At 44.5% G+C, this 15,834-nt stretch overlaps 1 protein-coding gene across 2 annotated transcripts in view; it reads left to right on the top strand.

The window, feature by feature from the left end:
- Positions 1–15,834, top strand: part of LOC141258978 (kyphoscoliosis peptidase-like) — a 64,815-nt gene that overhangs the window by 24,651 nt on the left and 24,330 nt on the right. For both annotated transcript variants that reach the window (XM_073674314.1, XM_073674313.1), the window contains 2 exons: positions 10,017–10,099; positions 13,144–13,252. In XM_073674314.1, the coding sequence (XP_073530415.1) occupies positions 10,017–10,099; positions 13,144–13,252 (192 nt within the window). The remainder of the gene's footprint in view (positions 1–10,016; positions 10,100–13,143; positions 13,253–15,834) is intronic.

Below are 15,834 nucleotides of genomic sequence, written 5' to 3'. Positions count from 1 at the left end.
GGGACTCGAACCATTTCCTTTGAAAAAATTAAGTGTCCAAACTACAGGTGGTGTAGCTTGCTTAACAGCTGGGTTAATCCGCTGACTAGCAGACACTGCTACTAGGCCCAAAGTATTGCTTGGGCTAGATGCAGTTAAAAATTTGTAATTAGATACTCCCGTTGGCTGCTGAGAAAGAATTCCATAGAGTCTCCTGGCACGCCATATATTATTCTCTTAAAAAGCTTGGGGTAGGGGACCCTTTTATAGCCAAAATCATGGCCCTGCATCACGTATCGCAATCCGTCAGCTAGGCTGAAGAGAAATGGAACATTATCATCACCTTTCATAATCACCAATGGGACAAGGCAGGGATGTCCTCTGTCCCCTCTCTTATACATCCTAGTGATGGAGCTCCTGCTCTCATCAATTCACGATAACCCCAATATTAGGGGGATTGAGGTGGGAGGCACCGAGTACAAGTGCTCTGCATTTGCTGATGATGTCCTAGTATCTATCACTCAACCACATATATCCATCACTGCTGTTATGGCTGAAATAGATCACTTTGGTACATGGTCAAATTTTAAAATCAATGCAGCGAAGTCTGAGGCCCTCGATGTCTCCCTCCCCAAATCCATACAGGATTCCATCCAGTCCAACTTTCTCTTTGCCTGGCCCTCACACGGTATCAAATAGTTATGAATTCGTATTCATAGAGACCTCTCCCATCTATTTTATCTTAAGTTTGGGCCCTTTTTTGAACAACTCCATAGAGATCTTACTTCTTGGACGGTGAAGGATTTTTCCTGGTTCGGCAGAATAAATATACTAAAAATGAACGTCCTACCTAAACTCTTATACCTCTTCCAAACCATTCCCGTGGTAATTGCCTCAAATTTTTGGAAAAGACTACGCAGTAGCTTTTGCAGATTTATCTGGGCAAGTGGGCGTCCACGCATTCAGGGGGACGTTCTGATCAGACACAAACAAAAGGGGGGCCTTAGCCTTCCGGATTGTAGAAGGTATTACATGGCAGCAGTACATGCTAGAATCCTGGACTTCTTCCATCATTCAGAGGGGAAATTGTGGGTCAAAATAGCTCAATCCATTTGTCCTAAAGCTCTTACCACTCTCCCATGGTGCGCCCATTTAATTGTCCCCTCTCTTGGCCTCATGTCATACAGTACTTATGCCACTGCTTTAGCTTTGAGATCCCAAAAAAAAGCTTATCCTCAATCGACCCCCAGGGCCCCTTGCTCCCCATTTCAGATAATCCAGATTTCCCACCAGGACTATCTGCAAATAGATTTCTCGGTTCAAATAAATCCCATCCGATATTATTTTCTCATGTCATCTCCAATACTTCGCTGCTCCCCCTCAATGACTTGTTACAGGGAAGAGCCACTTCCCCGAAGGCTAATTTTGAATATAGCCAGTTACAACACTAATATTCAACTGTGAAGAACCGCACACATCTTCATAGAGATCTCACAAACTTTGAAAAATTGAGCCTATTATTGTCACCCCCTACACACTCCATCTCCCTACTGTATAATCTCCTCATTGCCCAGGTAACTGACAATAGGCCAGGATTCTGCGGTGCATGGGAAAGGGAACTGGGGAAGTCCTTCTCTGACTCACAATGGGATAAATGTTTCTTCCTAACACATAAAACCTCAATAGGGTCCAAAGCTCAGGAAACCTCCTTCAAAATTATCTCTAGATGGTATCGGGTACCAGCAGTCCTTCATAGATGGTATCCAGTGGTCTCAGATAGATGTTGGAGATGTGGGGAGGGGGAAGGGACAATGTCACACATATGGTGGGCATGCCCTATAATAAATGCATTTTGGGCAAAGGTGGTTCCCATGATTGAGAAAATAACTGGTTTGACTATCCCTAATACGCCAGAAGCCCTCCTTTTATCCATGTTACCAATAAGTAAACGTAGTTATAAAAGATCATCAATAGGCTACCTAATACAGGCGGCTAAGAATGTCATTCCACGACACTGAAAAAGCAGAGACCCACCCACTGTGGAGGAATGATTTGCAGAGATCTCCCTCCTTAATAGGATGGAGCATCTGATTGCCATCTCACCGGCTGATGTTGATAGATACTGTGTGATTTGGAGGGATTGGATTGATTTGCAAAACTCTGACGCCTAAGATCTAGCCCCCAACTAAAGTTAGCCGTGATGTCGGCACAACAATGATCATAATCGCACTCTATTGATTGGTGGTCTGCCGTGGTTCCCTCCCTCTCTCTCTATCTTTCATATGGAAAAATACATGCTTGATCTGGATATTGATGGAAAACCCTCCCTGTACCCCCCCCAATGTACTGTTGTTATGCATAGATTTATAGTTATACTACCCCTTTTACTATGTATATTGTATTTTCTTGTACTTTTTCAACAGAAAAATAAAAAAAAAACTTGAATTTGAAAAAAAAAATTGTAATTAGATCTACAGGCGGTGGCTACTCCGCTGACTAGCAGACACTGAAGCTTTGGAGCAGACCTCTGATTCCCAGGCTATAGTATGAGTAAATAGCTCTTCAGACTCAACCATCTGTGTTACCCCAAGCCATAGTGTATGTAGTTTCTTACGGTTAAAAGGGGGGGGAGAGACCCGACCCACCTGGAATTGACGATGGCAACGTCACGTAAAACACAGCAAGGGGACTCCAAAAAGAGTCTCCATCAATTGTCCCAGAGTTGCTTAAAATGGTTGTTGAGGTGATTTTCCAAAATCCTCAAGCTTTTAGTCTCCCCAGAATGACACAGGTGGGGCTGATGGTGGTTGTCCCGGCCCGCTAGGCCGCATTGTAGCACAGTGAGCTTTGCACTGCAACTTATGCTTCATATCCATGTGACGGTTCATGCATGAAGTACTCAAACTATGGATTTTTTGGCCTCTACTTAGCTTTTGGTGACAAATGTTACAGATAACACGAGTTGGGTCATCCTTATCGATCTGAAAAAATGCACAGGCTATGCAAGGTTTAGATCCCATGCGACTCTGCTACTAGCAATACTATCAAATGATTGGCTGGGTTAGATGCAGAGCGTCTGGGTTTGGTTGGGGGTCCCCACAGTTTTCCTAGGCTAGATGCAGTTAAAAATTATTATTAGATACACAGGCGGTGCAGCTTGCTTCACAGCTGGCCTAATACGCCCAAAGTATTGGTAGACTCTATACTAAATAAGGAAGGATTCACTGACTGTGGTGGCTACTTCGTGGGCCATGGCGATTGGTGGAGATTTGGTGGATGATTATAGGAGAAAGCTCCTTAATAGAGAAAGTTGGTGGATTTATACTTTAAATACACGTGTACCAGCGGGTTTAAACATCAGACATGATTTGATGTATCATTATGAATGATCATTTATAGATTATTATTATATACATGTTCCTTTTTTCTTCTTTTCTTTTTCTTTTGGATTATTTACATTTATATGCATTGTTTTTATGCCTTCAGTGTGAATGTACAATTTTCATAGTCATAAAAATACAGAAAAATCTTTAAATGAGAAGGTGTGTCCAAACTTTTGGTCTGTGCTGTATATTAGGCTACGTTCCTAAGATGAGTTTTTGGTGAGTTTTTTACACAGATTTTTGAAAAAATGCAACTAACCTATTTTACTTAATGGGTGAAAAAATGGTGCCGAAAATCCGCAACATCAAAAACTTATCAAAAGCTGATTGTGGGAAAGCAGGCTTAATTGGACAGAAATGTTGAAGATGAACTGGACAGAAGAGAGAAGAGGGAAGTTTAAGGAGGGGAATGATATATTCACCCCTTTCCCACCTTGGGTGTATATGACGCGCCGCAAGGGCCGTGGGGTACTCGGCAGCTGGGCCTTCGTAGCTGCTGATGGGAAAGATATCACAGTGGCTGGCCCAGTCCGTGGCCCAGGGCGGTCAACAAAAAGGGGGGATTGTTTATATGGGAATTTAGGAAATGTTCGTGACGCCACCTGTGGTGTCTGGTAATTTGCTACCAGCGCTGTGGCAGACCACTGAGGCAGATGTTTGGGCAGCTGGGATGGAACGGCTCCCCACAGGTGGAGCCGGCCTCAGGGCAGTGTGTAGATGGATGGGGAAGCAGGTGAGAGACGGCCAGGACGGTCCAGGGGAAAAGACGAACACTCACACGGGGGTTCACTTCAGTACTTTTACTGGTGATGATGCAGGCACGTTCCAGACTTTGAATAATGATTCATGCTCCACTTTCAGCACTTGTCACTTTATTATATCAGGTTTATTGATGGGATTCACGATTTGGGATAATAATTGTTATGTCCGTGTGAAATGAATTGCTATACATACTACTTGTCACTGTGGGTACCTTCATTGGTTTACCTCTCCTTTATGTTTTTTTAAAAGGTTTTTTAATTAATTTAATAAAATTCATATAACTTTTATAAAACGTGCATCTATACTTCCTGATTTGATTGGATATGTATCACGTCATCTATGTATAGCAGCACGGTCTCGAAGTTACGGTGTCCCAAACAGCACTCCATCAATCGCTGGAACGTTCCAGGGGCGTTGCAGAGTCCGAACGGCATACTGTTGAACTCGCAGAGTCCCATCGGAGTAGTGAAGGCCGTCTTCTCCCGGTTCTCCTCAGCAACAGCTACTTGCCATTACCCACTAGTGAGGTCTAGGGTAGAGAAGTAATTTGCAGACTTTAGTGCAGCCAGGGATTCCTCTATACGGGGCAAATGGTATGCATCTTTATGTGTTATGCGATTTACCTGTCTGTAATCTACACACATTCTCATGCTTCCATCCTTTTTCCTGACCAGGACCAGGGGAGCTGCCCAGGGGCTACAGCTATCTCTTATTACCCCTGCCTTCTTCATGTCATGCAACATTTCCTTCGCTTTCTGGTAGTGTGCTGGTGGTATGGGTCTGTAACGTTCTTTGATGGGTGGATGGTCACCTGTGGGTATATGGTATTGTACCCATTTAATCCTCCCGAAATCAAGTAGGTGTTTGCTGAATACCTGTTCGTATTCCTGGACCACCCTGTGTACACCCTGTTTCTGATGGACAGGAGTGGCATCAGTCCCAACATGGAGCTGTTGACACCAATCCTCCACCTGGGTTTCCGAGTTGTTATCCTCCACTCTGTCTGGTGAGGTTAAAGACTCTACTGTGTGTATGGCGTTGTTATCCACAGTATACAATCTGGCAACAGTGGCATATCGTGGCAATTTTTACCTCGTCCTCCCCATAATTTAGGATGCGTACGGGCACCCTCCCATTGCGTACATCCACTACCCCTCTGGCAGTTAAGAATGTAGGTCTGTGCTCTGAGCTAATGGGCTGCCTGATAGTTCTGTCCTCTAAGACCTATTGCATCTCTACACTAAATCAGCATTTCACTCATCAGGGGAATCACAATGGGCATCGGGTCTGTCACCAGTACCTTACCAATTTCACCACCTGATAGCTTTACCTGTTGCTGGTACTTAAGGTCTTGTATCTCTTTCTGAAGCACCCTCCTCTGCCCTGGCTTGGCAGTGTCAGCCATCTGTTGGAGAAAGAACAACACTTCTCCCAAACAGTTACCAACAACATTAGTACCAAGTATCATGTACACGTCTGTATCACCAGGATTAGTCTCTACTACAATTAGTCCCTGGTCCTTCAGTTCCGCTTTACTGTCACATCCTTAACCCCGACTAGGTTAAGAGGTAGGCCATTAGAGGCATACACGGAGAGGTTTGGATCTGGCGGGTGAAGTTCGTCTATGGACCAGAACCTTTTGTAGAGGACATCAGGCATGATGGTTACCTGAGATCCAGTGTCCAGCAGGGCTGGTGTCACGATGCTGTCCAGCACAATGGACAGGAAAGGTCTTCTTCCCACAAACCGATGGTACCAGTTTGATGGGCCTGGTTGGTCTACTCCTGGGTGTGGGCCCTCGGCCCCAAGGTTTGCTCGTTTAAAGGGCAGGTCCGGGAAGCGTGGCCTGCCTTGTGGCAACGGTAGCAGATGAGTTCCTTTGGCGGGCGGCGCTGGTCGCTGGTCCTCCCACGGGGTGACGTCGCTCTCCTTCTCCTCCTCATCCTGGGGACATCCTCAGGGCTGTCGGCTAGCAGGATCCTTCCTTCCGTCTCGGGCTCCGTCCGTAGCTGCAGGGCGCTCATGACAGTGGTCAGGGTTTGGCTTAGCTGACGCACTTCAGAGCGCAGGCTGTCCAGCTCACTAGGGGGCGCTGCTTGCACCTTGGCTTCAGCAGTCAACGAGGGAGTGGTGGACGCTGCGGGCACTGGGGCGGCCCCACCCTGGTAACGTTGGATATCAGTATCTGTTGTTTCCAAGGGCTGCAGACCCTTTATAGCCATGTCTTTAAGGGTGTCAAAGGTGGCATCTGGATGATCTAAGGCCCACCACCGGACAGTTCTGCTCTCCTCTTGGGATCTCAATCCCCGGATAAATAGTTCCATCAGCATTTTATTTTCGTCATGTATGCTGGCTGGACTAACCTGTTTCAGGGCTCGCAGGGCCTCTTGTAAGCGCCAGGCATAGTCCCAAACACTGTCCTCAGGTTTTTGAGAGCAATGGTAGAACCTCATCTGGAGGTCTGTCTCAGTGCGGTTCTCAAAAACAGTTTGTAACTTCTTGAATATTATGGAGACTGACTCTTGGTCTGCGGCTGACCAGGTTTCAACTTCCCGCTCCGCAGCACCAGTCAATTGTCCCAATACAACAGTGGCTCTCTGCTTGCCAGTCATAGAGTACATGTCCAACACACCGCATATTCTCCTTTTAAATCCAGACAGGGTGTCTGGTTTACCGCTGTACTGGGGGAACCACTTCACTCCAGGGATGTACGGCAGGGCCATGGGTATGACAGGGATCGTGGGCCCTGCTGGTGGGGCGGCTGCTTCAGCCTGCTCAGCGCCGGGCTCGAGTTGAGCATTGGGGCCGTTAACCGGTACTCTGGCGTTTTGCTGGTCTTCGGACATCGTTGCACCCCCCTAGTGAACCGTATCCTACCTTCTTCACTTTTCTCGGGTAGGCCTCAGCTCCGCAGGCGACGGTCTTCCTTCAGGACCTTGCGTTGCTCGCGTCTGACGTCAGAGCGTTCACTGGACTCCTTCCAGGACCTGACGCTTCCTGGTTCAACGTCGAGCCGTGGGGTGTGTCCTGGGCTTCGCGCGCTTCAGCAGTCACGCCTCTCGGGTTCCCGCGGTTACGCCCTTCTTCTTCCCGCGCGACAGCGCAGTAATGGTGGCGATCTTCACCACAGTTAAAAACACAGTTCAATTAAGGCACACATTACCCGGTGGCAACGGGCACGAAATCCTTTTCGTGACGCCAGAGATTGACGTGCCCCCAGGGCCATGGGGTACTCGGCTGCCGGGCCTTCGTAGCTGCTGGTGGGAAAGATGTCACAGTGGCTGGCCCGGTCCGTGGCCCAGGGCGGTCAACAAAATGGGGGGATTGTTTATATGGGGATTTAGGAAATGTTCGTGACGCCACCTGTGGTGTCTGGTAATTTGCTACCAGCGCTGTGGCAGACCACTGAGGCAGATGTTTGGGCAGCTGGGATGGAACGGCTCCCCACAGGTGGAGCGGGCCTCAGGGCAGTGTGTAGATGGATGGGGAAGCAGGTGAGAGACGGCCAGGATGGTACAGGGGAAAAGAAGGACACTCACACGGGGGTTCGCTTCACTACCTTTACTGGTGATGATGCAGGCATGGTCCAGGGTACTCAGGACATAGGGTGCACTTCTGGACTCTCCCCAGTGAGCGGGTATAGGGCCTCCTGATCCGCTACTTTCACTTGCTAAGCTTCTGACCTGCCTGGAGCTAGGCCTGGCTTGAATACTGTTACTCTCTTGCACCTGCTGACCTGGTGGTAGGGCCTTCTCTTGGCAATTACTCTCCCTGGACGCTGGGGCCTCCGTGATTCCTAGACCTGGTACGGTAGTCAGCTTTGGTTGACCCGGGACTTGTAGTCCTCCAGGTGTCTGGTGGTCCCTACTGAGTATAAAGGGACCCTGTAGGCGTGGACCCGGTGTCTGGTGTATGGTTCGGGGTGAGCCTGGTACGCTCCTCTGCCCCCTCGTTACTCCTTCTCTCCTCTCGCCTTCGGCAACACTCAGGGCCCTCACAAGGCTTCAGTGTGTGCTGCAGGCCTTAACTCGCCTCAGTACTGCAGCCTGCGTGCTGCTTCCTCACTGAATACTCTCTATCAGACTCTTTCCCTATCTCACTCTGAAGAACTGGAACACTATCTGACTAACCAACTCCACCCTCCAGTATATATATGTCCCTGACGGGCTCCCTCTGATGATCTGAGGTGGTAGGGTGGAGGTGTGTGAATGTGTGAGGGCCTCTTGTGGAGAAGTCCATCCATGCACCCTTCAGGGTTCTGTGGCACCAGTGCACAGCAGGGCGCCACATATAAGTACATCCAAGGTGGTATCCCTGCACTCCATGGGGGCTCCGGCCCTAAGCCTGCATGTTTCCGGGCAAATGACTGCTGATCTGTACAGCTGACATGTCCCCCTCACAGCAACAGGTGGAATCGCGATCCACCTGCGGCTGATAACATGTTAAATGCCGCTGTCAATCTCTGACAGTGGCATTTAACATGGCCGCAGTGGAAGGACATCACTAGTCCCGCCCATCGGGCCTTCTATGTGTAGCAGAGGCGATCAGATGATCGCAGCTTCTAGTTTCCCAAGGAGTCTATTGAAGCAGGTAAAAAGTAAAAAAAAAAATGTTTTTAAAAATATTAAACAATATAAAAGTTCAAATCACCCTCTTTTTGCCCCATTCAAAATAAAACAATAAAAAAATCAAATATGCACATATTTGTTATCGCCGCATTCAGAATCGCCCGATCTATCAATATATGAAAAGAATTAATCCGATCGGTAAACGGCGTAACAAGAAAAAAAATCAAAACGCCAGGATTACGTTTTTTTGGTTGCCGCAACATTGCAATAAAATGCAATAACAGGCGATCAAAAGATTGTATTTACCAAAAAATGGTATCAATAAAAACGTCAGCTGGGCGTGCAAAAAATAAGCCCTCACCCGGCCCCAGATCCCGAAAAATGGAGACGCTACAGGTCTTGGAAAATGGCGCCCTTTTTGGAAACTTTGGATTTTTTTTCACCACTTAAATAAAAAAGAACCTATACATGTTTAGTATCTATGAACTTGTAGTGATCTGGGGAATCATAATGACAGGTCAGTTTTAGCATTTAGTGAACATGGTAAAAAAAAAAAAAAAAATTTTGCAATTGCACTTTTTTTTTGCAATTTCACCGCACTTTGAATTTTTGTCCCGTTCTCCAGTATATGATATGGTAAAACCAACAGTATCGTTCAAAAATAAAACTCGTCCCGGAAAAAACAAGCCCTCACAAGGCCATATTGACAAACAAATAAAAAAGTTAGGGCTCTGTTAAGTCAGGGAGCAAAAAAACGAAAATGCACAAACGGAAAAACCCAAGGTCGTCAAGGGGTTAATCTAGGTGAGAAATGTTAAGGGCAGGTACAAGAATTTTGGCTACCCGAGTTTGAAGGAAGAGTAGCTTTGAGAAATGTTTTTTCAGGTGGAATCAACTGAAGTTGGTAAGAGGTTACATTTCAGGACAGAATTTAAGGTTGCCCCAAACTACCAAACTCAGGAGTGTAGACCTAATCCTTGTGATGGTTCCGGGAGGGTGGTTGAATGAGATTGCAAACAGATTATGAAATTGGTTAGGTCCGTGTTGACTTTTAGGAGGAGATTGGAGAAGACAGCATATTGACTTTCTTGAGAGCAGAGGTAACATCAGGACGATAAAGGTAAGTGTGTGTGACATCAATGTAAAAGTGGTATAGAAAATCATGACATTTTTATAAGTTGTTCTAGGCCAAATGTATAGATAAAGATAATAAGTAGTTCCAGACCATAGAAACAGAAATTCTCATAAATATAGACCAAAGCTGACTGTGATAAAATCTTACGGCTATGTACAGTGTATATATCAATTGTCTGTTATTACACAGATTATCCTTGGGACAGGTCAAGTCTGAAGTCTTTGCAGATAGACCTAAAGGCTTTGGAAAAGTTGGATCTATTTGCTTCAAAGGTAAAAAGTTGTCCTGATTAAATATAATTAATGTGGGTTTGGATGACATTATTGTGGGGCTGGGGTGACATATGGCTTTAGAACTGAATGTGTCATCAAGCCTAATAGCTTTGGATATGGAATTTAAGAACAGGACTGGAGAGAAAACCAAAAATTATACCGACAGCCTATTCATGTTCATGTTCTGATGCAATGCTACATTTTCCTTTGAGGTGACGCTGCAGGAAAATGAAGTTCTTACGTTTTACACAAATTACTGCTGATCAATGATGGTTCTAGTAGTGAGACATCCCAATATCACATTAATGTCAAGGTACCCAGCTAACAAAAAGAGATTGTCCAGGACTTTTTTTTTAGTTTTATGCAACACTGTAATTTATTAGCGTAAATTCATATGGGATTTCTTCTTGAAAGGTATGTCTAAAAATTATATATTAATGACCTGTGAATAGATCACCAATAACAGATTGGTGGCAGTACGACATCCAGCACCTCCACCAATCACCTATTTGCAGTTCTGGGTGCAGCCGTACTGTATGTATATAATGTACAGAGTTTTAATACCTCAGCTCCATACACTGTGTGGTGATTGTTATCGAGCGCTGCAGATCAGTTCCCATTGAAGTGAATGTCTTCTGAGCTGCAGTAGCCAAGAACAACCACTACACAGTATACAGAGCCGTGATGATCCAGCTACAGTGCTGGCCAAAAGTATTGGCACCCCTGCAATTCTGTCAGATAATACTCAGTTTCTTCCTGAAAATGATTGCAATCACAAATTCTTTGGTCTTATTATCTTCATTTAATTTGCTTGCAAGTAAAAAACACAAAAGAGAATGAAGCAAAAATCAAATCATTGATCATTTCACACAAAACTCAAAAAAAGGGCTGGACAAAAGTATTGGCACCCTCAGCCTAATACTTGGTTGCACAACCTTTAGCCAAAATAACTGCGAACAACCGCTTCCGGTAACCATCAATGAGTTTCTTACAATGCTCTGCTGGAATTGTAGACCATTCTTCTTTATCAAACTGCTCCAGGTCCCTGATATTTGAAGGGTGCCTTCTCCAAACTGCCATTTTGAGATCTCTCCACAGGTTTTCTATGGGATTCAGGTCTGGACTCATTGCTGGCCACCTTAGAAGTCTCCAGGGCTTCCTCTCAAACCATTTTATAGTGCTTTTGGAAGTGTGTTTTTGGTCATTGTCCTGCTGGAAGACCCATGACCTCTGAGGGAGACCCAGCTTTCTCACACTGGGCCCTACATTATGCTGCAAAATTTGTTGGTAGTCTTAAGACTTCATAATGCCATGCACACGGTCAAGCAGTCCAGTGCCAGAGGCAGCAAAGCAACCCCAAAACATCAGGGAACCTCCGCCATGTTTGACTGTAGGGACCGTGTTCTTTTCTTTGAATGCCTCTTTTTTTTTCCTGTACACTCTATGTTGATGCTTTTTCCCAAAAAGCTCTACTTTTGTCTCATCTGACCAGAGAACATTCTTCCAAAACGTTTTAGGCTTTCTCAGGTAAGTTTTGGAAAACTCCAGCCTGGCTTTTTTGTGTCTCGGGGTAAGAAGTGGGGTCTTCCTTGGTATCCTACCATACAGTCCCTTTTCATTCAGACGCCGACGGATAGTACGGGTTGACACTGTTGTACCCTCGGACTGCAGGGCAGCTTGAACTTGTTTGGATGTTAGTCGAGGTTCTTTATCCACCATCCGCACAATCTTGCGTTGAAATCTCTCGTCAATTTTTCTTTTCCGTCCACATCTAGGGAGGTTAGCCACAGTGCCATGGGCTTTAAACTTCTTGATGACACTGCGCACGGTAGACACAGGAACATTCAGGTCTTTGGAGATGGACTTGTAGCCTTGAGATTGCTCATGCTTCCTCACAATTTGGTTTCTCAAATCCTCAGACAGTTCTTTGGTCTTCTTTCTTTTCTCCATGCTCAATGTGGTACACACAAGGACACAGGACAGAGGTTAAGTCAACTTTAATCCATGTTAACTGGCTGCAAGTGTGATTTAGTTATTGCCAACACCTGTTAGGTGCCACAGGTAAGTTACAAGTGCTGTTAATTACATGAATTAGAGAAGCATCACATGATTTTTCAAAGGGTGCCAATACTTTTGTCCACCCCCTTTTTTAGGTTTGGTGTGGAATTATATCTAATTTGGCTTTAGGACAATTCTTTTTGTGTTTTTTTCATTGAAGACAACTTAAATGAAGAGAATAATACCAAAGAATTTGTGATTGCAATCATTTTCAGGAAGAAACTGAGTATTATCTGACAGAATTGCAGGGGTGCCAATACTTTTGGCCAGCACTGTATATACACTGTGTACATGCGGCTGCAGCCGGAGCTGGAAACAGCTGATAGGTGAGGTACCATTTGTAGGACCCTGTCGATCTGATATTGATGACCTATCTTTGTATAAGTCCTAGACAACCCCTTTAAATATATTTAGCTAAGTAGTTTAATGGGAACCTGTCAGGTTACTTTAGTGACAGATGCCCTGGTTCAGTTAAACTATGTTTTACTCTAAAGCACTGCGGTATTTCAGAGATTTCATAGTTTTACCAGTATCTTGCTGCAGGTGTTGAGTGCCATGCTTGGGAGAAGTGTCCTTTGGATGGTTCTCCTCTAGCTTTTCCTTAATAAGATCCGTTTAATTGACCGGTCTTTCCACATTTGTGGATGGGGGAGAGCTGAGATGGGCAGGAGAAGCTGGAGGGGAGATGATCATTGAACACTTTCTACCTTAGCTTGTCACTTGGTCTCAGAGGAAATGAGTTCTTTACAACATTTTGCTTTGGACACTTTATGGTAACCAGAATGTGCAGCCTGTGGTTAGGGAAATGTAATCGTGTAGAAAGGTTCACCTTCTTAAATTTATATAGTATTCAGCAACATTACCGCACCAGATCAGAGAATAACTTGCTTCATCCCAAAACAGCAGATCTTTGTTCATTTCATGTCAACCTCATACAATAAAAAAATCAAATGATTCCTACTTACAGTATTTTATCTGTATCTCAGCTGGACACCGAGGGGACGGTGGAAGAATTAGTACAAGCACTTGTATATAATACCAATACTGAGCTGGAGAAAACAAGAGCTATCTGGATATGGATCTGCTATCACATAGGTAAGATCTATGTAATAATGAAGTATAAGGGTACATTATGCACTGGCTGGTCATAATGAACAGGCATTCATGGGAACTCTCGTTTCCCTATAAGGCCAGTATAAACAGACTGCCAATCACGCGACAAATAAGACAAAACTCTCGTTTGTAGGGTGAAATGACATCTAAAACTGCTTAAATATAATTGTTCACTGACGCACATCATCTTGTGTAAGCAGGACATATGCTGCCAAGAACAATGACGGTTTGTGTGTAAAGAACAATTTACAGGTGCTTCTCACAAAATTAGAATATCATCAGAAGTTTAATTATTTCAGTTCTTCAATACAAAAAGTGAAACTCATATATTGTATAGAGTCATTACAAGCAGAGTGATCTATTTCAAGTGTTTATTTCTGTTAATGTTGATGATTATGGCTTACAGCCAATGAAAACACAAAAGTCATTATCTCAGTAAATTAGAATAGTTAACAAAAAACACCTGCATAGGCTTCTGATGCGTTTAAAAAGGTCCCTTAGTCTGTTTCAGTAGGCTCCACAATCATGGGGAAGACTGCTGACTTGACAGATGTCCAGAAGGCAGTCATTGCCACACTCCACAAGGAAGGTAAGCCACAAAAGGTCATTGCTAAAAAAGCTGGCTGTTCACAGAGTACTGTATTCAAGCATATTAATGGAAAGTTGAGTGGAAGGAAAAAGTGTGGTAGAAAAAGGTGCGCAAGCAACCGGGATAACCACAACCTTGAAAGGATTGTTAAGAAAAGGCCATTTAAAAATTTTGGGGAGATTCACAAGGAGTGGACTGCTACTGGAGTCATTGCTTCAAGAGCCACCACACACAGACGTATCCAGGACATGGGCTACAAGTGTCACATTCCTTGTGTCAAGCCACTCATGACCAATAGACGCCAGAAGCGTCTTACCTGAGCCAAGGAGAAAAAGACCTGGACTGTTGCTCAGTGGTCCAAGGTGTTGTTTTCAGATGAAAGTAAATTTAGCATTTCTTTGGAAATCAAGGTCCCAGAGTCTGGAGGAAGAGTGGAGAGGCCACAATCCAAGCTGCTTAAGGTTTAGTGTGACGTTTCCACAATCAGTGATGGTTTGGGGAGCCATGTCATCTGCTGGTGTAGGTCCACTGTGTTTTATCAAGACCAAAGTCAGCGCAGCCGTCTACCAGGAAATTTTAGAGCACTTCATGCTTCCCTCTGCCGACAAGCTTTTTGGAGATGGAAATGTCATTCTCCAGCAGGACTTGGCACCTGTCCACACTGCCAACAGTACCAATACCTGGTTTATACACAACAGTATCACTGTGCTTGATTGGCCAGCAAACTCGCCTGAGCTTAACCCCATAGAGAATCTATGGGGTATTGTCAAGAGGAAGATGAGAGACACCAGAACCAACAATGCAGATGAGCTGAAGACTGCTATCAAAGCAACCTGGGCTTCCATAACACCTCAGCAGTGCCACAGGCTGATCTCCTCCATGCCACGCCGCATTGATGCAGTAATTGATGCAAAAGGAGCCCCGACCAAGTATTGAGTGCATTTACTGAACATACATTTCAGTAAGGCCAACATTTCGGATTTTAAAAATATTTTTCAAGCTGTTGTTATAAAGTATTCTAATTTACTGAGATAATGACTTTTGTGTTTTCATTGGCTGTAAGCCATAATCATCAACATTAACAGAAAAACTCTTGAAATAGATCACTCTGTTTGTAATGACTCTATATAATATATGAGTTTCACTTTTCGTATTGAAGAACTGAAATAAATTAAATTTTTGAGCATATTCTAATTTTGTGAGAAGCACCTGTATTACCGATCCTTCTGAATGCATGTGATGAGTGGTTCACCTGCCTAAACAAGCTTTTAAATAGCTGTCAACCAGCACATATTTACTCGCTCGTCAGTCGTTTAATACCGCAAGTTTGCATGTGTAAATCCCCCTTAACTGTTACACCCTTACTGTAATAGTTGTTTTTATAGGTTTAAACATGTGTATGGATATCAGAGGGCAATATAAGTCCATGCTCCATGTGCTGACTCTGTGAGGTACCTTATTATCCTCTGGGTGCAATTCTGTTTCGGAGAGTACCTTTGTACTAGAAAATTTGTTGGAGCAAGTCATCATTTTTAAAATTGCAAGAAAAAAAGTTGATTGGCCTTTTATATAAAACTAGAGGTTTAGTGTAGACCCTATCATGAGCACAACCCAATTGCTGCATACTTTGATGTGACTTTAAAGGGGGACTCTGCTTTTCACAATCACTCTTCCACTCACCTATCGTAATAGGCTAACAATGTGTTAAGTGCACCCCACAGCTAGTTCAGACGTTCTCACCGCTCTTCTTATGGCCACTACTCGCCATTTTGATAGGTCATCAAGATGCTTGCCCTGGGTAACACACTAGGACCCCACACAGCTTTACCAAACACCTGTTAGGTACACTTCTTCCACTTTGGCATCCACAGGGTAACACAACGAGACTATACTTTCCCTCTTCGAGGTTGTGGGTACGTTTAGAGCAGCAAGGAACAAACTTATTACATTTTAGATTTAATATACGAAGAAAAGT

This window comes from Phyllobates terribilis, unplaced genomic scaffold, assembly GCF_046119375.1.
Source record: "Phyllobates terribilis strain yellow unplaced genomic scaffold, ASM4611937v1 Scaffold_3__8_contigs__length_932513732, whole genome shotgun sequence".
Taxonomy (NCBI): domain Eukaryota; kingdom Metazoa; phylum Chordata; class Amphibia; order Anura; family Dendrobatidae; genus Phyllobates; species Phyllobates terribilis.
This window is presented reverse-complemented; position numbering and strand designations above follow the sequence as displayed.